Raw genomic sequence first — 25,538 nt, 5'->3', positions numbered from 1 at the left:
AAAAAAAAAAAATTCTAAAGTCTTAGGTCCAGCTTTCTTATAGCAGAGTCTACCAGTGCCTCAGTTGTATGTAATCCATCTTCTGTTTTCCAGGTTCCCTTCTGCTCTTCTCTCTGTTCACGAGCACAGCTTCGGGGGCCTCACTGCACCTCAGAGCCCAGCTCATTTTCAGGGGGTCTGTTCTTGCTGTTCTCATCAACTTCCTGCTCCCTCTACCAGGAATATCCTCCTGGCCATTTCCCTTTTATCTTCCCAGTCTCAGGTCACAGTTACTCCTTAAAGTGGCCTTCCATGGGGGCACCTGGGTGGCTCAGATGGTTAGGCATCTGCCTTCATATCGTAATGGAAATGTCCTGTGAGGAGTTGGCTGGAGGCTGGTCTTCCCTCTTCAACCTTTGCCAATGCACAGCCTTTCTTTAAGTATAGCAGCCAGACTGAAGTCTGGCTTTACTTGTCTAAAAGGTTAAATCCCATTAGATCCTGTTTCTCTCCTACTCCAAACCTTCAGGAGGTTTCCCATCTCACCCAGAGTTAAAGCCAGAGTCATTGGAATCACATGTAAGGCTTTGCTCTGTCTGGTTTTGCACTGCTTTGTCGATCTTATATCCTGCTACTCACTCTCTTCCGGCTGCTTTGGCCTCCATGCCCCTTCTCAGGTATGTTTGCTGTGCTCCATAGTCTCTGCATGAGATGACCTTGGATATCCACATGGCTCCACTCAGGTGTTTGAGGGGATGGCACCTTTACAACAGAGCATCAGCATTAGTGGGCAGCAGTGTTCGGCATCTAAATTCTGAGGGGTCCCATCAGTGAGATGGGCTGATTTGCTTTATTTTTTTTTTAAGATTTTATTTATTTATTTGACAGAAAGAGACACAGCGGGAGAGGGAACACAAGTAGAGGGAGTGGGAGAAGGAGAAGCAGGCTTCCCATCGAGCAGAGAGCCCGATACAGGGCTCAATCCCAAGACCCTGGGATCATGACCTAAACTAAAGGCAGACACTTAACAACTGAGCCACCCAGGCACCCCAGGGTGACTTGCTTTAGCTGTGCTCTGACAGGCACAGAGAATGTGAGGAGTGAGTCTGATCCAAGATTGGATTTTCACTAGAAAGATCTGAAGAAGAGACAAGAGCAAGTAGCTGATTAAGGAGAGGAGCGAAGAAGGGGGGAGACTAATAGACTGAGCAGTCAGGCAGTCCACGGATTAGTTTGTCTTAGCCCATTTAGGTTGCTATATCAAAAGTGCTTATAAACAACATAAATTTATTTCTTGTGGTTCTGGAGGCTGGGAAGTCCAAGATCGAGACACCAATAGTGGTGTCTGGTAAGGGTCTGATTCCTAGTTCTCAGATGACCATCTTCTCATTGTGTCCTCATATGGCAGGAAGGGCTAGAGAGCTCAGGAGGACCCCTTCTATAAGGGCACTAATCCTATTTATAAGGGCTCCATCCTTAACATACCATCACCTCAGGGGTTAAGATTTCAGTATAGGAATTTGAGGTGGGGAACAAACCTTCAGTTCATAATAGGGTCTCAGCAAGGTCCAAGATTGGCTAAAATGAAAGTGGGTGAACAAGGAGGCTGGGGGAAAGGGGGATTGTGATAATTAATAATTTATGTGTTAGTGCTCAGGCTACGTCTGTTGGCTGTCACTTCTTTATTTGTGCTATGCAATAGAATTCAGCTCTAGGTATTCTGCAGAAAAGGACTCTTAGGTTTAGAGAAAACTCCATTAGGCATAAGACCAATTTGTGCAGCATTTTGTATATGCCGGCATCAAAATCTGTTCTTTCCCTGAGGATATAGAATATGAGTTTGTACTGCTATAAAATTTATATTTCATGTTTTTGTAGTAATATATTTTTCTCTTTCCTCTAGCTTTTTCTACAAACATATAAAACAGCTCTGAATGCAAAACAAATTAGCCTTTTTCCATAATCCTGTGTCATTACAAATATAAGTTTCTAAAGACAGGCATATTCCTGTCTTCAGGAATCCCTAATCTTCTCTTTTTTTCCTAGTAGAGTTTGACTTAAAAGGTTCTGATTATCATTTAAGTAGATAAAATAAATAAGAGATCTAGGAAAATTTCCAAAGGAAATTTCCAAAGGAAATTATAGTGACTATAGAATGATGATAAAAGCATAGTAGCTCTCATGCTTACTTTATTTTCCTGAGGTGTAGCTAAATTTTTCATTCATGTTTCCAATTTCTTAGCTTCTAAATTCTTGTTTCCTTTTGGGCAAAGTGCCTTTCTCACTCATGCTAAAATATGTGCCAAAATATGTCATCTAAAATAGACATTGTTGGGGCGCCTGGGTGGCTCAGTGGGTTGGGGCCTCTGCCTTCGGCTCAGGTCATGATCCCAGGGTCCTGGGATCGAGCCCCGCATTGGGCTCTCTGCTCGGCAGGGAGCCTGCTTCCTCCTCTCTCTCTGCCTGCCTCTCTGCCTACTTGTGATCTCTGTCTGTCAAATAAATAAATAAACAAAATCTTTTAAAAAAATAAAATAGACATTGTCTCTGAAATTTTATTTATGTTTTTAAACTTAAGCAACTCTGGTCTTGGAGGAGAAAACATGTTTGGCCCTCCAAACCATCAAGCCACAGTTGTGTATGGGCCAGTGGAAACATTATGGAATTTAAAAGTTTAGTTCAGATTTTTTTTCTTTACAGGAGACTTAATGGAGAATTTGGTTCCCCATCCTGAATTCAAGATGCTGGGTATTCGTAACATTCCTCAAATGTCTGAGAACTCACTGGCATACAGCACCTTTACTTGGGCCGGCCTCCTCAAATATCTGAGACAGATGCTCATTTCTAATTCAAAAATGGAAGAAGGTAAAGTATATTTTAAAAATATGCAGGCCACAAGCTGGGGAAAGTGCCTGAACTGGAATTCTCAATATCAACTTCCTCGGCCAGTTGAAATAATGGTGCCTTCTTCTGGTCAGGGAGGCTCCTACAGAAACTCACCAGGACATCCCAGGAGGGTTTCTTAATCACTTCACAGTTTCATTTACCAAAAATGAAAAAAATTTCAGAGGAGCATGACATTTTTTTTTTAAGGTTATTTATTTATTTTTAGTAATCTCTACACCTAACATGGGACTCAATTTCCCTAACCTGATACCAGGAATCCCATGCCAGTTGCCCCTGTTTTATTTTGATCGAAGTGATAAATGAACATAGTTTTTAAAAAAATCAAATGGTCAAAACTCATCTAAGTGTATACTTATATCTACATTGCATTGTATGTAAACTATATCTCAGTTTTTTAAAAAAACCAGTTGTCCAATATGAATTTATAATGAGGAAAAGAGCAGATCCTTGTCCTACACATCCCCACTGCCTTGATGAAACTGTCAATGTTTTTAGCTGTTTTTTTCTGGACTTCCCCTCCATATTTCTAAGTATCTTGCTTATGCTGTTACTTATTTTATTTTCCAGGTTTAGATATTGTCAGTTGTTTTCCTAATGTGAAATTGAGAATTGAATCTACTTATACTTCCTCTGTATACATACACACACACACACACACACACACACTCTCTTTCTCTCTCCCTCTCTTCCCCTCCCCCTCCCTCCCTCCCTTTTCCCTTTATGTTTATAACATACTTTTGAATTAGATTTGTTTTCAATGTTTGTACTACCTTTGATAGGTAAATATTTTTTATAGTTGAGCCATGTACTGTATACATAGAATAAATTTATTTCATGTAATTTTTTTCTTCAGTTAATTTTTTTTTTCCGCTGGTTAATAATACTTATTTGGGGGCACTTACTTGTCTGGCTCAGTCAGTAGAGCCTGCGATTTAGGTTCGAACCTCACATTGGGTGTAGAGATTACTTTACAAAAATTATACTTATTTGCTCAGTATTCTGTGTGCCCGTCACACATCTATCCCTAAATTTTTCCCATAAAAATGAATCCCTTCTCAACATGTTCAAACCCATCAGGTAGTCTCTTACTTTCATTATCTCTTTGGAAATGTCCCTTTTGGAGATCTCCTCCTCTTGTTGCTGCCCTGGCTACTCTCCAGGCTTGATGAGCAGCCAGCACCAACATCTCTGCCTCATTCTATATTCTGTCTGATTTCCTAGATTCCACATCTGCCTTTTGTTTTGTTTTGTTTATTCTCTCATAGCGATAGGACACACTCTCCAAGAGCTTCCTAAGAAAAAGTACAAGGAAGGTAAAAAAAAAAAAAAAAAAAAAATTAAAGCTATAAATGTCATTATTCTGCCTTTACATTTGATTAATGATTTGCTCAGGTATAAGATCTGAGAGTGGGGAGTCATGTTTGCTCAGAATTTTGAAGGCATTGTTCTGTTATCTTCCAGCTTCAGTGGTTGCCACAAAGTCCCACATCAATCTGATTTTTAAACCTGTTTTGTTCTCTCTTGAATCTTTTAGGATTGCCTCTTTGTCTCTACCTTAGTGTGGATCTTCCATTGATCTCTGTAGGATGTAAGCTTTAGAAGAGCAGAGATTTCTGTTTTGTTTACTGCTGTATCTTCCAAGCCTGGAAGGCAGGGCCCAGCATGTAGTTCGGTGGAGGCTGGAGCCTCACTATTTTAGCCTTTCTTGAGCAGATGGCTTCTAGGATGAAGGGGGGGCACGCCCTCTGCTGCCAGGAGTGAGGAAGTGTTCTGGCCTCTCCACTTTGCATGAAGATTTTTTTTTTTTTAAGATTTTATTTATTTATTCTTAAAGATTTTATTTATTTATTTGACAGAGAGATCATGAGTAGGCAGAGTGGCAGGCAGAGAGAGAGAGAGGAGGAAGCAGGCTCCCCGCCGAGCAGAGAGCCCGAAGCGGGGCTCCATCCCAGAACCCTGGGACCGTGACCTGAGCCGAAGGCAGAGGCTTTAACCCACTGAGCCACCCAGGCCCCCCAGATTTTATTTATTTATTTGACAGACAGAGATCACAAGTAGGCAGAGACAGGCAGAGAGAGAGAGGGAAGGAAGCAGACTCACTGCTGAGCAGAGAGCCCGATGCGGGGCTCGATCCCAAGACCCTGGGATAGTAGTGACCTGAGCCGAAGGCAGAGGCTTTAACCCACTGAGCCACCCAGGCTCCCCTTGCATGAAGATTTTTAACTAATCCTCTTGTTTCCCCCTTTTAGAAGGGCCTGGCCTCCTGCCAGGATCTTCACTGGGGGCAGAATGTCCCTGGTTGCTAAGTCAGCCACAGCTGGCTCATTTGCTTATCATCTTCCAAAACGTTGTTCCCATTATCTTCTCTTCCATTCCCTGTTTTCATGTTTATGCCTTTTAAAAATACCTCTGTCTTGGGGCACCTGGGTTTAACTGGAAATCACTACTATTAGTGAATATTTGAGCAGCATATATTTTATCACAAATAACAATTAGTTGGGTTTCAATACTATAAAAGTGGATGGATTTTCTCAACATTACGTACTTAGTGATACCTTATGGATTTTAGATCATAGTGCCTGAGGTTTGGAGATAAATAGAAAGGTCACATCTTCATATCTTAAAGGAATTCTTACCAAATTTTTTGGCCTCAGTACCTGTTTTTCTAGTAATACCTGTTAACATCTCAAGGAACACAGTGTTCCTCAGGGTATAGCATGAGACATGCTACTCTGAGCTCTCTTAGGTCAATAAACCAGTTTGCTTAGTCATTTTCCCATGCAGAACCTTGAGTGTCAACATTTTTTAACAGTTATAGATACAGCTTTGAACATATAAATATTTTCATATATATGAGTATATATGAATAAATATATTTATGTCACTTACCAGGTTGAGACAAATAGCTTTAAAAATCTTCATGTATGTAGGGACGTGTGGGGGACTCAGTCACTTAGGCGTCTGCCTTCAGCTCAGGTCATGATCTCAGGGTCTTGGGATCGAGCCCTGCATCAGGCTCCCTGCTCAGTGGGAGCCTGCTTCTCCCTCTGCCTGTTGCTCTCCTTGCTTGTGCTCTCTCTCTCTGCCAAATAAATAGATGAAATCTTAAAACACACACACACACAAATACAGCTTTTACAGTAGGTCATAAATTTTTAAATATCTTTACTGAGATATGATTTATATACCATATGTCTCACCTATATAATTTGGTGATTTTTTTAGTAAATTTGCAGAGTTATGTAACCATTATCACAAGCCAGTTTTTTTGTTTTAATTTTTTTAAGATTTTATTTATTTGAGAAAGAAAGATACAGATAGCACAAGCCGGGGGAGCAGAGAGAGAGGGAGTAGGGGAAGCAGACTCCCACTGAGCAGGGAAGCTGAGGTGGGGCTCGATCCCAGGACCCCAGGATCACGACTTGAGCTGAAAGCAGATGCTTAACCGACTGAACTACCCTTGTGCCCCTATCACAAGACAGTTGTTGGGGCGCCTGGGTGGCTCAGTGGGTTAAGCCGCTGCCTTCGGCTCAGGTCATGATCTCAGGGTCCTGGGATCGAGTCCCACATTGGGCTCTCTGCTCAGCGGGGGGCCTGCTTCCCTTCCTCTCTATCTGCCTGCCTCTGTCTACTTGTGTTCTCTGTCAAATAAATAAATAAAATTAAAAAAAAAAAAAAAAGACAGTTGTAGAACATGTCGATCACTTCAAAAAGATCCTTGTGTTCATCTGCAGTCAATTCCCATTTTTTTAAAAATATTTTATTTATTTATTTGACAGACAGAAATCCAAAGTAGGCAAAGAGGCAGGCAGAGAGAGGGGGAAGCAGGTTCCCTGCTGAGCAGAGAACCCGATGTGGGGCTTGATCCCAGGACCCTGAGATCACGACCTGAGCCGAAGGCAGAGGATTAACCCACTGAGCCACCCAGGCGCCCCTCAATTCCCATTTTTATTCCTATTCCCAAACAACCACTGCTATGCTTTCTATCTCTATAGATTTGCCAATTTTGGATAAACCATATAAATGGAATTAGACAATATACAGTCTTTTGTGTCTGACCTTTTTCTTTTTTCTTTTTTTTTTTTTTTTTAATGATTTTGTTTATTTGTGTGACAAAGAGAGAGATCACAGGTAGGCAGAGAGGCAGGCGGAGAGGTGAGGGGGAAAGCAGGCTCCCTGCTGAGCAGAGAGCTTGATGTGGGGCTCAAACCCAGGACCCTGAGATCATGACCTGAGCCGAAGACAGAGGCTTTAACCCACTGAACCATCCAGGTGACCCTGTGTCTGACCTTTTTCACTTCATGTGTTTGAGGGTCATCGACGTTGTAGTATATATCAGTAGTTCAATTTTGTATCAACTTCAGTATTGCTGAACAGTATTCCATTACATGAATATACCACATTTTCTTTAGATGTCCAACAGTTGATGGACGTTTAGCTTGTTTTCACTTTGTGTCTGTCATGAATAATGCTGCTGTGTGCATTTGTATAAAGTCTTTGTATGGACATAAGTTTTCAGTCTCTTGGTTGTATACTTGTAAGTGGCATTGCTCGGTCAAAGGATAAGTATGTGTTTAATGTTTTGTAAAATTGCTATACTCTCCAAAATGGCTGCACCATTTTACATTCCCACAAACAGTTGAAGAGGGTTTCAGTTTTCCACATCCTTGCCAACACCTGACATTGTTAGTCGTTTTGATTATAGCCATTCTAATAGGTGTGAAGTAGTGTCTCCTTGTGGTTTCATTTTGCATTTTCCTAATGACTGTGATGTTGAGATCTGTTAATGTGCTTGTTAGGTTTGTTTATCTTCTTCCATGAAATTTCTATTCAAACATCTTTCTGATTTTTATTTATTTATTTATTTATTTATTTAAGATTTTTTTTTTTTTTAAGATTTTATTTATTTGACAGAGAGAGATCACAAGCAGGCAGAGAGGCAGGCAGAGAGAGAGGAGGAAGCAGACTCCCTGCTGAGCAGAGAGCCCGATGAGGGACTCGATCCCAGGACCCTGAGATCATGACCTGAGCCGAAGGCAGCGGCTTAACCCACTTAGCCACCCAGGCGCCCTATTTATTTATTTTTTAAAGATTTTATTTATTTATTTGTCAGAGAGAGAAAGAGAGAGAGAGAGTGCGCGAGCTAGCGCACAAGCAGGCAGAGTGGCAGGCAGAGGCAGAGAGAGAAGCAGGCTCCCTGCTAAGCAAGGAGCCCAATGCGGGACTCAATCCCAGGATCCTGGGATCATGACCTGAGCTGAAAGCAGCGGGTTAAGCTAACCCACTGAGCCACCCAGGCGTCCCTCTTTCTGATTTTTAAATTGGCTCATTTGTGTTATTATTGAGTTCAGCATGCCAAAGATTTTAGTTTCTTATGTTTTTATTTTCATTGAAAATCAGTCTGTGGCTGAGTGCTGAAATTTATCCCTAGCCTATGTATACTTTAATAGTATTTTCTTTTTTTTTAATTTAAATTCAGTTAGCCAACAAATAGTACATCATTTTCAGATGTAGTGTTCAACAATTCATCAGTTGCTTATAACACCCAGTGCTTATCACATCATGTGCCCTCCTTAAAACCCTTCACCCAGTCACCCCATCTTCTTACCCACCTCCCCTCCAGCAACCCTCAGTTTGTTTCCCATTGTTAAGAGTCTCTCATGGTTTGTCTCCCTCTCTAATTTCTTCCCATTCAGTTTTCCCTCCCTTCCCTTATGGTCCTCTGTACTATTCCTTATATTCCACATATGAGTGAAACCATATGATAATTGTCTTTCTCTTCTTGACTTATTTTACTCAGCATAATATCCTCCAGTTCCATGCACATCAGTGTAAATGGTAAGTATACTCATCCTTTCTGACGGCTGAGTAATATTCCATTGTATACATTAAGAGTATTTTCTTAATATTTCTACATGACTGGTGTCAGTTTTCAATCCTATTTTTGTTTTATGTTTCTACATCCCTTAACATTTTTGTATGTATTCTATATAGAGTAAGGTTCGCCCTTTACATACATTTTGTATGTATTCTATATAGAGTAAGGTTCACCTTTTTAAGTGTATGGTTCTATGAATTTGGACAAATCTCTATAAAATATAACCTCCACCACAATTGAAATAGTGTTTACATCATCTCAGAAAGTTCGTTCGTACTTTGGAGGCACTTACTGCCCCTGACTCCAGCCCCTAGCAACTATGGATCTGAATTTCATTCTTATGGTTGTGCCTTTTCCAGAATGTTCTGTAAATGGAATCATACAGTGCATAATTTTTTGAGTCAAGCTTGTTTCACTTACCATAATGCTTTTGAGATGTATCCCTGCTGTTTGTTATGTGTATTAATAGTTTCTTTTTACTGGTGAAGAGAAATCCATTGTATGTACCTACCCCCATCCTTTAGTACTTTATGAAGAAATACTTCCTGCCTTTCTCGGGATTGAATAGTTTGAATCATTTTGGGTCAACCAGATACGAATTTTTAAACATTTAGTAGAAAAAAAGCAACTATAAAAATTTATGTAAAATATACATACCGTAATATGCTTTTCTTTTCTTATTCTGAACTATTTATAAAACCTTGTGCTTTTTTTCTTTTGGTAGGTATTGATTGGCACGTACGGCCTCCTTTATCAAGACTTCCTACTCTGGGTAAAGCATCCCTCAACAGGGAGCTTCAGTTTAACACTTCCATTGCCAACTTGGTCATCCTTCGTGGGAAAGATGTACACAGTGCAGATCTGGGTAAGAAGTTAAGGTGAAATCAATATGTACATTCTGCACATGTACATGGTAACACATTTTTTTTTCAAAGATTTTATTTATTTATTTGGCAGAGATCACAAGTAGGCAGAGAGACAGGCTGAAAGAGAGAGAGGAGAAGCAGGCTCCCTGCCGAGCAGAGAGCCTGATACGGGACTCGATCCCAGGACCCTGGCCGAAGGCTGTGGCTTAACCCACTGAGCCACCCAGGCGCCCCCATGGTAACACATTTTTTAAAAAAAAGGATGTCCCGGGGCACCTGGGTGGCTCAGTGGTTAAAGCCTCTGCCTTTGGCTCAAGTCGTGATCCCAGGGTCCTGGGATCAAGCCTCACATCAGGCTCTCTGCTCAGCAGGGAGCCTGCCTCCTCCTCCTCTCTCTCTCTGCCTGCCTCTCTGCCTATTTGTGATCTGTCTGTCAAATAAATAAAAATCTTTAAAATAATTAATTAATTAATTAACTAATTTAAAAAGGAAGTCCCAGGTGGCTGGGTGGCTCAGTCGTTCGAGCGTCTGCCTTTGGCTCAGGCGGTGATCCTGGAGTCTGGGGATTGAGTCCCATGTCGGGCTCCCTCTCAGCGGGAATCTCCTTCTACCTCTGCCCTTCACCCTGCTTGTGCTCTCTCTCACTTGCACTCTCTTTCAAATAAATAAATAAAATATATTTAAAAAGGGAAGTCCCTCGATTTATTTTTATTTATTTATTTATTTTTTAAAAGATTTTATTTATTTATTTGACAGAGAGAGAAAGATCACAAGTAGACAGGCAGGCAGAGAGAGAGGAGGGAAGAAGACTCCCCACTGAGCAGAGAGCCCGATGTGGGGCTTGATCCCAGGACCCTGAGACCATGACCTGAGCCGAAGGCAGAGGCTTAAGCCACTGAGCCACCCAGGCGCCCCTGAATTTATTTTTAAAGAAAGGAAAATAATAATTATGTGTTTCTATCAGTTACTATATGATTGGATACCAAAAATAGAAGAGATTGAAACAAGATACAGGTTTAATTCTTTCTTTTGAGGCTTGCTGTTCTTATTGTCCTCACCTTATGGCTTCCTTTTGTAGTCCCAGACATCTGTTTGAGCTTCAGGCATCAAACCACATAGGAATGAGCATGCCACCAGCCTCCTCCTAGAGTTGCACACACTGGTGTTTATACAGCTTTGATTGGGGCTGACTTGTGCTACACCTAGCTACAAGGGCGGCCATGAATACAGTTAAAATTTGGGGGTTCTCTTTCTAAAGAAGGAGAGAACAGGTCATGTAGCATAACCAGTGGTCTCTGTGACAAGCATTTTGATATAAAACTTTCAGGAAGTTCAAAGAGAAGTACTCTTTTAGCTTTGTGTTTTTATGGAAAATCTCCAGGTTTGTCTTATCGTTATTTGATGGTTTTGTTTTACTGGACACCCAGCTAACTGAGCCACACAGGTACTCCTTATTTGATGATTTTAGCAGTATCAAGTTGCCTGCTTCTAGCTTTAATATTAAAAAAACCAAATAATCTAGTTCCTATAATACACCTTAGATAAGAAAGTGGTAATTAAAAGGAATCGTTTCAAGTCTGTCAAATGGTATACTTTCTCCTACCTCAGAACATTTTCTTCATAGTCTTCATTTCAGATGTTATTTTATTTTTTTTTAAAGATTTTATTCATTTATTTGACAGACAGAAATCACAAGTAGGCAGAGAGGCAGGCAGAGAGAGAGGAAGAAGCAGGCTCCCCACTGAGCAGAGAACCCGATGCGGGGCTTGATCCCAGAACCCTGGGATCATGACCTGAGCCGAAGGCAGAGGCTTTAACCCACTGAGCCACCCAGGCGCCCCTTCATTTCAGATTTTAAATTGAGAGAATAAGAGGATATATAAAGTAATCAAACTTCCAAAAATGTATCCACAGCACATGACATACAGAGAGGTGTTCTGACAAAGGTATTTACTACAATATCTATTACACAAAAATGCAGAAACAACCTAAATGCTCAACAGTAGGAAATGTGTTAAATAAATTATGGTATATTCATATAATAAAACTTTATGAATGATATTTGTTGACATGGAAAGGAGGTTCACAACATATTGGTGAAATGAAAACAGATTACAGAACAGCATTTTTGTAAAATTACAGACTCAAGGTCAGCAAAATGTTCATGGTCTTATCTGGGTGGTGACATTTCAGATGTTCAGTTGACTTTTAAATTTTCTTTATTTTTTTTGTTTAAGTTTTTATATAAATTCCAGTTAGTTAACATATACAGTAATACTAGTTTCAGGTGTAGGATTTAGTGATACATCAGTGACACAACACCCAGTGCTCATCACACGTGCCCTCCTTAAGACCCATCACCCATTTAACCCATTCCCCGCCTACCTCCCCTCCAGCAACCGTCAGTTTGTTCTCTGTAAAGAGTTTGTTCTCTGTAAAGGGTCCGTTTTATGGTTTGCCTCTCTCTCTCCCTCCTGCCATGTTTGTCCATTTTGTTTCCACACATGAGTGTGGTATTTGTCTTTCTCTCATTGACTTATTTCATGTAGCATAATACACTCTAGCTCCATCCACGTTGTTGGAAATGGCAAGATTTCATTTTGTTTTATGGCAAAGTAATATTCCATTGTATATGTATGCCACAACTTCCTTTTTTTTAAAAGACTTTATTTCAGAGAATGAGAGAGTGAGAACGCAAGCTGGGAGAGGGGTACAGAGAAAGGGAAAGAAATCTTTAAGCACACTCCCCACTGAGCAGGGAACCTGATGCAGGGCTCAATCCCAAGACCTCAAGATCATGACCCAAGTGGATATCAAGAGTCAGACACTGAACTGACTGAACCACCCCAGCACCTCTGTATACCACAATTTCTTCATCCATTCACAGTCAGTGGACATTTGGGCTCTTTCCATAATTTGGCTATTGTTGATAATGCTGCTGTAAACATTGGGGCATATGTGTCCCTTGGAATCAGTATTTTTGTATTCTTTGGGTAAATACCTAGTAGTGCAATTATTGGGTCAGAGGGTAGTTCTATTTTTAACCTTTTGAGGAACCTCCATGCTGTTTTCCCAAGTGGCTGCCCCAGTTTGCATTCCCACCAACAGTGTTAAGAGGGTTCCCCTTTCTCCACATCCTTACCAACACCTGTTGTTTCCCATGTTGTTAATTTTAGCCATTCTGACTGGTGTGAGGCAGTATCTCATTGTAGTTTTGATTTGTATTTCCCTGATGATGAGTGATGTTGGGCATCTTTTCACTTGTCTGTTGACCATCTGGGTGTCTTCTTTGGAAAAATGTCTATTTTTGTCTTCTGCCCATTTCTTAACTGGATTATTTGTTTTTTGGGAGTTGAGTTTGATTGGTTCCTTATAGATTTTGGATATTAACCCTTTATCAGATATGTTATTCACAAATATCTTCTCCCATTCTGAAGGTTGCCTTTTAGTTTGGTTGACTATTTCCTTCATTGTGCAGACTTTTTGTCTTGATAAAGTCCCAAAAGTTAATTCTTCCTTTTGTGTCCCTTGCCTCCAGAGACATATCTAGAGAAGTTGCTATGGCCAAGGTCAAAGAGATTGTTACCTGTATTCTCCTCTAGGATTTTTGATGGTTTCCTATCTCACATTTACTTTCCTGAATGATATGAATTTTTTTTTTTACAATGAATATGGATCATTTATCCAAAAGCAACATAAAGCTAGTTTTAAATATTTTTATTTATTTATTTATTTTTGTGAAAGATAAAGAGTGTACACGAGCAGAGAGAGGGGCAGAGGGAGACGCAGACTGCCCACTGAGCAGGGAGACAGATGCAGGACTCATCCCAGGACTCTGGGATCATGACCTGACATGAAGGCAGATGCTTAACCAGCTGAGCCACCCAGGCGCCCGTAAAGCTAGTATTAGAAGGCAAAACAACAGGAGTCTTCTGATGAAATGAATTCAAAAAGAAGGTTTATTAATTTGTTTCTAAAATTAATGATTTATGATGTAAACAATGGCTTGTGTTGTTTTACTCTAGGAGGATTTAAAGATCCAGCTCTCTATACTTCTTGGTTAAAACCTATTAATGCTTTCAATGTGTGGAAAACCCAGCGAGCCTTTAGCAAATATGAGAAGTCTGCAGCGTTGGTCAGCAATAGCCAGTTCTTACTAAAACCACTTGATACAATTGTGGGCAAAGCCTGGAATATGTTTGCTTCAAAGTAAGTAAAAAATAAATGTATAAACCTTTCTACCTTAGGCAGATAATACCTTAAAACACAAAGCAGGATTTGGAATGTTTTAGTCTGTTTGGTTTGCTGTAACAAAAATAGCCCAGACTGAGTATCTTATAAACAACAAAATTTCTCAGGAGGTCTGGAGATTAGGAGATCCAAGGTGAAGGTGCTGGCAGATTTGATGTCTGATGAAGACCTACTTCTGGGTTCATAGGTGGTTTCTTTTCCTTGTGTCTTCAAATAGCCAAAGGGGCAAAGAAACTTTCATGGGCCCCTTTTAAAAGGCACTAATTCCTGGGGCGCCTGGGTGGCTCAGTGGGTTAAGCCGCTGCCTTCGGCTCAGGTCATGATCTCAGGGTCCTGGGATCGAGTCCCACATGGGGCTCTCTGCTCTGCGGGGAGCCTGCTTCCTCCTCTCTCTCTCTCTCTCTGCTTGCCTGTCTGCCTACTTGTGATCTCTGTCTGTCAAATAAAATCTTTAAAAAAAATAAATAAAATAAAAATAAAATAAAAAATAAAAGGCCCTAATCCCATTCATGAGGGCTCTACCCTTGTGATCGAATCACCCTCCAAAGGCCTCACCGCCTAATACCATCACCTTGGGGGTTAGGATTTCAATGTATGAATTTGGGGGGAACAAACATTCAACCTACAGCCTGGAGTAAGCACAGTTACCACTCTGTAGGTGTGAAACTGGGTCATGTTAGTTCAGGTGTCATTTTCTTATCTGCACAGTGGTGCAGTGAGGATTAAATGTGATACCCATGTAAAATCACCTACTACAGTGCTGTTATTGACTAGAGGAGTCATTTCTAAATGAAATGAAATGAAAGTAGAAATTTCATTATGAGGCTGGACAATAACATAGTTTTCCAAAATAAGACCCTTGGAAGAATGAAAGAGATCCCTGATCTTGTTCAGCAAGAAATCTTACAAGTTCAACTCTGTCTGTTAAGAAATGTCTGCTTGGTACTAAGAAATGTGTTATCAGATTTCCTGACCTCGGCCACAATTACCTCGTGTCAAAGCAAAATTTCCCTATTAATGGGCAAGGCCTCTAATATGATTAGCCAGGATTCCCAAGGGCCCCCCATCCTGCACGTGGCCATTCCATAAGCCCCCACACCCCGGACTGTGAACTCTGTCCTTTCCTGGTATTGTTCTCTTCCCACTCCCATTAAATGGCCACAGCCCTTATTACCTCAGTTTAATCCAGGTCTGCCTTTGCTCGACATTCTTTTTCACATGATTTCTCATTTGGGGGATACAGGGTATTCATAGAACCACCTGGCATAACTACAAATTAAATGTCTGAAAAATACTTGGGAGACTTCACTTCATTCCTAGAACTGGATTAATGTATTTCTGAAATTTCAAGGTTTAGGTGAAAATTCTCAGGCACTTTTTAGAGTTGATACTGAACCCAGTCATCTCTGTAGGGTGATGAGTATGTACTGGGTTCGATAACCAAATCTGAACCTGCTTCTTTCTCCTATTGCTTCTTATTGTCACTCTCTTAGACACTAAAGAGACAGGGAGCTTGACATAAACTTTTTCAGTTTGCTAATCTTTGGAATAAACATTGAAGCAAATCTAAGACATTTAAGAGGTTCTGCCATCTTCAAATATTCATGAACTAGGAAAGTTCTACTTATTGTTTGATTTTAAGAGTTATTCATTTGCCTGATTTTTTTTTTATTTTACATTTTCTGTTTGTTTCACCAGAGCCTACATTCATCAGTACACAAAATTTGGACTTGAAGAAGAGGACTTTTTGGATAGTTTTACATTGTTGGAACAGGTTGTTGCCAGTTACTGCAACCTCTGATGTCGAACAAAGGAAAAATATGTTAAGTCATTTTGGGGCTAAAATACTTTCTTTTCTTTTTATTATTTTTTTAAGATTTTATTTATTTGATGGGGCGCCTGGGTGGCTCAGTTGGTTGGAGGACTGCCTTCGGCTCAGGTTATGATCCTGGACTCCCAGGATCGAGTCCCACATCGGGCTCCCAGCTCCATGGGGAGTCTGCTTCTCCCTCTGACCTTCTCCTCACTCATGTTCTCTCTCACTGTCTCTCTCTCAAATAAATAAATAAAATCATTAAAAAAAAAAAAGATTTTATTTATTTGACAGAGAGAGATCACAAGTGTAAAAACCATTACTTTTAACTTTATTTATTTAATTTTTAAAATATTTTTATTTATTTATTTGACAGAGATCACAAGTAGGCAGAGAGGCAGGCAGAGAGAGAGAGAGAGAGAGAGACAGAGGAGGAAGCAGGCTCCCCGCTGAGCAGAGAGCCTGATGCAGGACTCCATCCCAGGACCCTGGGATCACGACCCAAGCCGAAGGCAGAGGCTTCAATCCACTGAGCCACCCAGGCGCCCCATGGGCTAAAATATTTTCAATAATACTTTCTCTGTAAGGTTTTCAAATCTCTACCTGTTAAAGTTAACAAAGTTGAATGCTGTTTCCTTTGGCATGCTATGACCACAGAAAAGGAGGAAGACCTTTTAAATGGAGAATGTCATGTTTTCAATGAAAATGTCTACGTGGTATTTTCATTAGTAAGAAAGAAACTGGTACTTGTATAAAGAAATTTGGAAACACTTTGCTGAGATGTTGGAACTCTGGAAGTATCCAAAAAAGGGAATATTCTGTTTTGTCCCCATGTTTCTAAGTCTTCACTTCTTTTTTTTTTTTTTAAGCTTTTATTTATTTGAGAGAGCAAGAAAGAGCAAGCACACAAGCAGGGGGTGGGGCCGAGGGAGAGGGAAAAGCAGATATCCTGCTGAGCAGAGAGCCTGAGGTGGGGATCAATCCCAGGACTCTGGGATCATCACCTGAGCCAAAGGCAGATGCTTAACCAACTGCGCTAACCCAGCTGCCCCTCTAAGTCTTCCCTTCTTTATGCCAAAAAGTATTCACTAGTGCCACCTGGTGGCTCAGTCACTGGGCATCTGCCTTCCGCTTAGGTCATGATCCCAGGATCCTAGGATCCAGCCCTGCCTCGGGCTCCCTGCTCATGGGGAGCCTGCTTCTCCCTCTCCCACTCCCTTTGCTTGTGTTCCCTTTCTTGCCGTGTCTCTATCAAATAAATAAATAAAATATTTAAAAATTTAAAAAAAGGATTCACTAAATACCAGCTAAACTTTCACCACACAATTTGAAGCTAAGAAATTGCAATTCTGCATTTTTTAAATATTTTATTTTTATTTTTTTTAAGATTTTATTTATTTATTTATTTGCCAGAGAGAAAGAGAGAGACAGCATAAGCAGGGGGAACAGAGGGAGAAGCGGGCTTCCCATCAAGTAGGGAGCCCAATGCGGGGTTTGATCCTAAGACCCTGGGATCAGGACAAGAGCTGAAGGCTGATGCTTAATGACTGAGCTACCCAGGAGCTCCTGCAGTTCTCCATTTAATTGAAGTGGATGCTTTGAACCACAAGAGGGAGCTACTGTCAAATGCTAGACTATGAACTTTTTTCACTATTTTCTTCTGTAACAGTTAAGATTTTTCCACTTGAAAAAGCTATTTAAAAATAAACATCAGGGGGCACCTGGGTGGCTCAGAGGTTAAAGCCTCTGCCTTCGGCTCAGGTCATGATCCCAGGGTCCTGGGATCGAGCCCCACGTCGGGCTCTCTTCTCAGCAGGGAGCCTGCTTCCTCCTCTCTCTCTACCTGCCTCTCTGCCTACTGTGATCTCTGTCTGTCAAATAAATAAATAAAATCTTTAAAGAAAAATAAAAATAAAAAAAAATAAACATCAGATTTTGTTAATAAACGTAAATCATGCTTAAGTACAAAAATAAGTAAATTTTTGCTTTTCTTAAATTTTCTAGGCATCAGAAAATCAGGTCACTTTTTCTTTTATTTTATTTATTTATTTTTTTAAAGATTTATTTATTTGACAGAGAGAAATCACAAGTAGACCAGAGAGGCAGCCAGAGAGAGAGAGGGAAGCAGGCTCCCTGCTGAGCAGAGAGCCCGATGAGGGACTCGATCCCAGGACCCTGAGATCATGACCTGAGCCGAAGGCAGCGGCTTAATCCACTGAGCCACCCAGGCGCCCCAGGTCACTTTTTCTTTTAGATCTTGAAATGCAAGAGCAGAAACTAACTATATTCAACTAGTGCTTTCAGATTACTTATAGTATTTAGCTAGGATGGAAGATGTTATGCTTGTCAGAAAAAAGGGGTAAGAGCTTTCATTAAGGGGCACCTAGGGCGCCTGGGTGGCCCAGAGGGTTAAGCCTCTGCTTTCTGCTTGGGTCATGATCTCAGGGTCCTGGGATCAAGCCCCACATCGGGTTCTCTGCTCAGCGGGGAGCCTGCTTCCCCCTCTCTCTCTGCCTGCCTCTCTGCCTACTTGTGACCTCTCTCTCTGTGTCAAATAAATAAATAAAATCTTTTTAAAAAAAACTTTCTAAAAAAAATTAAGAGATGCTCAGTGGGTTAAGCCTCTGCCTTCAACTCAGGTCATGATCTCAGGGTCCTGGGATCGAGTCCCACATTGGGCTCTGCTCAGCAGGGAGCCTGCTTCCCCCTCTCTCTCTGCCTGCCTCTCTGCCTACTTGTGATTTCTCTGTCTGTCAAATATATAAAATCTTTAAAAAAAAAAAAAAAAGAGCTTTCATTAAAATTTCACGAAGTTGAGAAAATTACCACCAAGGAAATACTGTCCTTGATGAAATTGACACATACAGATGTGGGTTTCACTGAGAAGAACAAAACACACTTGGAAATTGACAACTGAACTTGAGAGTAATTGTGTATTTCAATAAAATACGTCACATGCAGTGTATTAACAAATGTCAAATGGGAAACAAATAGGAATATTTGCCCCTTCTGCCAAATCTACAGTGGTGATTTATTTTTATATGGAAAAATGACAGTTCACATCTTGACTGGTTTCTTCCTTTTCTTTCCATATGGAAATGATTACCTTTTTGCTGTTTTTCTTATCAACTGTTGCTATGATTTAAAATACTGAGCCATATCTTATTTCTAAGGAATGTAAGAAGTGGTCTGTTCAGCCACTAAAAGGCACACCCCTCTGCTGCATTTTGTTAACCCAAGTATACTTGAAAAATAATCAGATAATGATTTTTACAAAATAAAGTTAAGGGGCGCTTGGGTGGCTAAGTGAGTTAAAGCCTCTGCCTTTGGCTCAGGTCATGATCTCAGGGTCCTGGGATCAAGTCCCGCATTGGGCTCTCTGCTCAGCGGGGAGCCAGCTTCCTCCTCTCTCTCTCTGCCTGCCTCTCTGCCTACTTGTGATCTCTGTCTGTCAAATAAATAAATAAATAAATATCTCTTTAAAAATAAATAAATAAAGTTAAAAGTAATGGTTTTTACACTGAAAACATCCAAAGCCTGAAACAGTTTCCCAAACCAAACCAGCATTAATGAAGATCTGGAGCTCACCAATCATAAGCTGATTCTGAGGAACCTGCTCTAAGTGAAGCTTAAAGAAAGTCATAAGATTAATCACTCTATATTTAAGGAAGTAATTCAAGAGGTACCAACGGGCATGAATTTATTTCTAGTTTGGCAACTCATGGAATCAATGGCAGGTGAATATTTGAAAAAAGCCGAAGGTAGACACAGCTCTTGGTCTATTCACTTATATGAGTAGAGCTTTTCTTTTATGATCCATTACTGCATTATTTGATGTGTGTGAATACTCAAATATTTGCAGACTTGTCTTAAACATTTACATGGAAAAAAATTCTTTTTGGTCTATTTGGAGTAACAAAATTTTTGCTAATAGACTTGTGATTTAACTTCAACACAAAGAAGGTGATGCCAAAACTTCAAGATAGAGGATGTCACTGGAAATGTATTTTGCGTAGAGAAAATTACCTGTCAGCAGATCAGCCAGGACAACATTAGGATCATAACTTCCTGGGCATACAGATCCAGAGGCTTTGAACTTGTAATATCTTAGATTACTGGGTAACTGGAGTACTACGTTGTCACTCACATTTCTCCCACAGAGCCTGCACACACCTCCTGTAGGCAGGAAGGAAGTGTAAATTCAAACTGCTTCTTATTTTCAAGGCTTTTTCACTCCTTCATTTGTGCTTTTGTCAAGAGTTCTTTAAGCTGTAGAACCTGTTTCTTCCCATTCTTTCCCTCTTGCTTCTAGCTTTGTTCCTGCCAACACGATCCAGTCAATCATAAACATCTTTCTCCTTTACTTAACCTGTCCCTTAGACTTTCGCCAGCGTATCCACAGTCCACTGTTCTCAGGCCATTCATTCATTCAACCAGTATCTACTCAGTGCCAGGCATTGAACTGGATGGTAAGGATGTAGAGGTTAATACCACATGGTCAAAATGAAGAAGCTAACAATGTAGCTAAGTTTCTCTGAGTGTCTTGATGCTCCAGTCCTAGCTTCCTAATTATTGCTTACTATTTTTCCCATGTTCCACTTTTTTACAGGAAAGATGTAGTACAGGGAACAACGAACTGGGAGCTCTAGTCTGGGCTTTAAATTGGTCTGAAAGGCCTCCTTCCTGGCTCTGGGGACTACTCTGCATGGTACATACCAATGATTCTTCTGATCATCATGTTTATCACACTTGAATTCCTGTCCAAAATTTTGTTTTAAAACATGCTCCATATGTTCCTATCACAGTAGTCTCTCCCATGAGCCTAAGGTTTGGCAGTCAACCCTTTCTTGTTCTTCAACCTACCTACCAAATATGGCTTTACTCACTAACTTGTCATTTTTGGCAAATAACCAGTAATTTAAGAGATGTCTGCTCATCTTTATCCATCACACTGTTTCCTATGGATTTTAGGGATATGAGCTAAAAAATCTGGCTCTACATATTTAACTAAATAACTTCCTGGGGTGCCTTGGTGGCTCAGCTGTTAAGCATCTGCCTTTAACTCAGGTCATGATCCCAGGGTCCTGGGATCAACCCCCACATCGGGCTCCCTGGTCAGCGGAGTCTGCTTCTCCCTCTCCGACTCTCCCTGCTTGTGTTCCCTCTCTCGCTATCTCGTTCGCGCTCTGTCAAATAAACAAAATCTTTAAAATAAATAAATAGGAGCATCTGGGTGGTTCAGTGGGTTAAAGCCTCTGCCTTCGACTCTGGTCATTATCCCAGGATCCTGGGATCAAGCCCTGCATGGGGCTCTCTGCTCAGCGGGGAGCCTGCTTCCCTTCCTCTCTCTCTCTGACTGCCTCTCTGCCTACTTGTGATCTCTATCAAATAAATAAATAAAATCTTTTTTAAAAAACCCAAAAGAATAAATAAATAAATAACTTCCTACTCCTATACTCTGAATGTCTCAGACGATACAGTGTCAGCCTTACTAATAAAGGGAATCCCATTTCCACTAGCCAGAATACTTGCACAAGAATTTAAGATAGGGGCGCCTGGGTAGCTCAGTGGGTTAAAGCCTCTGCCTTCGACTCAGGTCATGATCCCAGGGTCCTGGGATGGAGCCCTGCATCGGGCTCTCTGCTCAGCAGGGAGCCTGCTTCCTCCTCTCTCTCTCTGCCTGCCTCTTTGCCTACTTGTGAACTCTGTCAAATAAATTAAAAAAAAAAAAAAAGAATTTAAGATAAACAATGTAAATATCTCCATTTTCTGGGCAACACTGTGGAGTCAGTGTTGTAGAAGATAAGGCATTTAATGCAGAAGAGGGAAAAGATAGAAAATCCTGATCACTGAGATCCCAGGGAGGCAGTGACATAGGAAGAGATGAAAAGGAAGGTTGGTGATGCCCCCCACCCCCCGCAACCCGCAACCCTCAAGAACTGCTTACAAAGAAAGAATAGCTTACAAGCATTTTCTGAAAATGACTTGATGGTTTCTGAATTTAGACCTTACCTAAAGTAATGAAAAATCTAATAGCTTACAAGAATAGCTTAAAAAGTGGGCGCCTGGATGGCTCAGTGGTTAAGCCGCTGCCTTCGGCTCGGGTCATGATCTTAGGGTCCTGGGATCAAGTCCCGAATCGGGCTCTCTGCTCAGCAGGGAGCCTGCTTCCTCCTCTCTCTCTGCCTGCCTCTCTGCCTACTTGTGATTTCTGTCAAATAAATAAATAAAATCTTAAAAAAACAAAAACAAAACAGTAAGCCAAATAAAGTGTCACTTAGCAAATAATTCTCTTACCTGAATTTATCTCCTTTGCTCATGACGGAACCAGTAAGATGAATACTTTCATAGTTTGTCTAATTATCTAATTATCTACATGGGGAGTACACAGAAATGCAAAGATTCTGTACCTGTGCTGTCCAGTAAGGTAGCCATTAGCCACATGCAGCTAGCACTGTAAGTATAAAATACACATTGGATTTTGAAGACAGCATGAATAAAAGAATGTACAATATAAATATTTTTGATTGTTCAAATGATATTGTGGACATATTGAGTTAAACTCTTCAAATTGGTGTACTTGCTTCTTTTTACATTCTAAAATATACCTACTAAAGTTTTTAAATTAGATATATGGCTTGAATTATATTTCTGTTGAACAGGGATATTCTAGACATTTCAGGAGCAAAGGCCTGGGAACTATAGAAAAGGGAGCTGAACAAACTTGTCCTTATTAGGTGAAGGGTCATGGGAACATGATAGTAAGAAACATGACATAAGGCAAAAGATGGGAGTTTCCTTTTCGGGAAAAAAAAAAAAAAGGACTTTGCTTAAGTTCAGCTCATGTGAACGGTATGAAAAAGGCAGGATGTGAGCTTAACTCAACAAACATTCATTAACCACCCGCAAGGAAAGACAGCACTAGGAGAGGCAGATTTTGAAAATGAGTTAAACCTGGCCTCTGTCCTTAAGGAGTTTACCATTTGATATATTCTTTGCTGCAAAGCATATGCCTAGCTCATGGTAGAGTTTATAGATTAATACACATGTCTAAAAACCTATGGAAGAGACAAAAAAACTGCAAAACTAGAGGCACAAAGTAAAGCCCATTAAAGCTCACTTATCAACAGATCTCGTAGCAGATAAAACTGAGGACCTGGAAATACAAACATAATTAAAAATATTTGGTCTTGGGGTGCCTGGATGGCTTAGTCAGTTAAGCCTCTGCCTTCAGCTCAGGTCATGATCCCAAGGGCCTGGAATTGAGCCCCACATGGGGCTCCCTGCTCAGTGGGGAGACTGTTGGTCCCTCTGCCTCTGCCACGCACCATCCTCCTCCCCATATTCTCTCTCTCTTGCTCTCAAATAAAATCTTCAAAACGGTTTTTTTGGTCTCTGACCCATCTTATACAATTAAGAGCCATCTAGGGCAATACCAACTCAATATACTGAGAATGAAGAAATGTCTTTGTTTCTAAGTCCTTGCCTAAAATCTAAAGCCCTAGTCCTGGAATTCCAAGCCTTCTGAAGTTAAGCACTCCCTTTACACAAGCGGCAGTAAGCCAAGACAAACAGAAATGGCTGTTAAATGTTAAGAAAAACACACGGATTTGTTTAATTTTGTTCAGTAAGGACAGGGACGGAGCAGTCTAACACTGACCTGAAGATACAAATAGGAGACGTGAACCAGTGATTCTGGCTGCCCCTGCTTTGCCCCCACTGCCAGACCTCCAAGACGAAGGAGAATGGGAAGCTCAGAGCATTTTTGAGCAGTCCTGAAAGGATACACACTAAACTTCATAGTAATTTTCTCTGGGGGAGTATCTTTCTCAGATTTCCTTTTTATGCCATGCATTTCTTTTGCTTGCCTTTTTTTTTTTTTTTTTTTTTTTTTTTAAAGATTTATTTATTTATTTATTTATTTGAGAGAGAGACAGTGAGAGAGAGCATGAGCTAGGAGAAGGTCAGAGGGAGAAGCAGACTCCCCACGGAGCTGGGAGCCCGATGCGGGATTCGATCCCGGGACTCCAGGATCATGACCTGAGCCGAAGGCAGTCGTCCAACCAACTGATCCACCCAGGCGTCCCCTGCTTGCCTTTTTAAAAGCAAACTCTTTGCCCAATGCGGGGCTCAAACTCATGACCCCAAGATCAAGGGTAATGTGCTCTTCCAACTGAGCCAGCCAGTTAACCTGGCATATTTTTATTTTAAACCAAGCTTGAAAAACCCAATGTAAAGATAAACTAACTTGGGCGCCTGGGTGGCTCAGTGGGTTAAGCCGCTGCCTTCGGCTCAGGTCATGATCTCAGGGTCCTGGGATCGAGTCCCGCGTCGGGCTCTCTGCTCAGCAGGGAGCCTGCTTCCCTCTCTCTCTCTCTGCCTGCCTCTCTGCCTACTTGTGATTTCTCTCTGTCAAATAAATTAAAAAATAAATGAAATCTTTTAAAAAAAAAAAAAAAAAAAAAGATAAACTAACTTGTTATTTTTAAAAGGGTGTTAACACCTGAACACCCTTGATGAAAGAAGAAATAAGTGAAATGAATCAGAAGGCAGTAACAAGGGGTTGAAGGAGAAGGCAGCATTATTGTTCTGTAAACTACCGCATAAATAGGTGTAGAGATTACAGGATCCTCCATGTACATTCAGAGAACAAACACAGGAAGAAGGAAAATGAAAGACTAACTTTGGGGTCCTACTATCTCACCATTTCCTTCTAATGAACACACTGCCTGTTGCAAGGAAGACTAGTAAATATTTCTCACACAAACAGTCTGGGAGCAGCCTAAAAAGACAAAAAAAAAGTAGGAAATCTTTTGTATCTGAAAGAACTTTTAAAGACTTTTTAGATTTTTAAGTAATCTCTATATCCAAGTGGGCTCAAACCTACAACCGCAAGATCAAGAGTCATATGCTCTACCTCCTGAGCCAGCTAGGCACCTCTTAAATAGTTTCTTGAGACTTTTTTTTTTTTTTTTTTTTGGTCTTTATTTTTTATTTTTTATTTTTTTAAAGATTTTATTTATTTGACAGAGATCACAAGTAGGCAGAGAGGCAGGTGGGGAGAGAGAGAGAAGGAAGCAGGCTCCCTGCTGAGCAGAGAGCCCGATGCGGGGCTCGATCCCAGGACCCTGAGATCATGACCCGAGCGGAAGGCAGCGGCTTAACCCACTGAGCCACCCAGGCGCCCCTGGTCTTTATTTTTAAGATTTTATTCATTTGAGAGAGAGAGTGAGCGAGCGCAAACACAAGTAAGGTGAGAGGCAGAGGCAGACAGAGGCAGAAGCAGGCTCCTTGCAGAGCAGGGAGCCTGACTCAGGGCTTGATCCAGGACCCGGGATCATGACCTGAGCCAAAGGCTGACATATAACTGACTGAGCCACCCAGGCAGCCTGAGACATTGTTTGTCTTTAAAAGTAATCTCTACACTCAATGGGGCTCGAAATCACAACCCCAACATCAAGAGTAAGATGCTCTACCGACTGAGCCAGACAGACATCCCTGTATGAAAGAACTTTTTATTTCCTCCTTGCGGAGACCAGGGATGTCTTTTATGCTCCAAGGAATTCTTTATGTTTGAAGAAGGAAATGTAGAGCATCTGAAAATTTCTTTGATCTCTGTTTTTCTAAAAGCACTATTTTCAGCTTCCGTTTCTCTTCTGAAATCATGTAAGAGCACTCCCACATAGATGCTTTTACTAGATAGGCATCTCATTATGCCTGATTCCATCAGAAAGCCAGTAACAGTGACAACCCCAGTTCTCCCAGGCTTCAAAAACTGCACGGCCACCTTAGAGAGTACTAGTTTTGTACCTCTCTTCTCCATCAAAGGTTCACACACAACTAA

General features: G+C 40.9%; 1 protein-coding gene across 9 annotated transcripts in view; it reads left to right on the top strand.

Annotated features, from left to right (window-relative positions):
• The window catches only part of TUBD1 (tubulin delta 1), a 28,372-nt gene extending 12,065 nt beyond the window's left edge, over window positions 1-16,307 (top strand). For 8 of the 9 annotated variants that reach the window (XM_059148928.1, XM_059148924.1, XM_059148925.1 and 5 more), the window contains 4 exons: window positions 2,680-2,844; window positions 9,489-9,629; window positions 13,656-13,839; window positions 15,580-15,744. In XM_059148928.1, the coding sequence (XP_059004911.1) occupies window positions 2,680-2,844; window positions 9,489-9,629; window positions 13,656-13,839; window positions 15,580-15,682 (593 nt within the window). In that variant the 3' untranslated portion in view covers window positions 15,683-15,744. Of the gene's footprint in view, window positions 1-2,679; window positions 2,845-9,488; window positions 9,630-13,655; window positions 13,840-15,579 lie in introns of all 9 variants that reach the window. The other variant, XM_059148927.1, reaches the window with a different exon arrangement.
• Window positions 16,308-25,538: the final 9,231 nt, after the last annotated feature.

The sequence above is a fragment of the Mustela lutreola genome, chromosome 15 (assembly GCF_030435805.1).
Source record: "Mustela lutreola isolate mMusLut2 chromosome 15, mMusLut2.pri, whole genome shotgun sequence".
Lineage (NCBI taxonomy): Eukaryota > Metazoa > Chordata > Mammalia > Carnivora > Mustelidae > Mustela > Mustela lutreola.
This window is presented reverse-complemented; position numbering and strand designations above follow the sequence as displayed.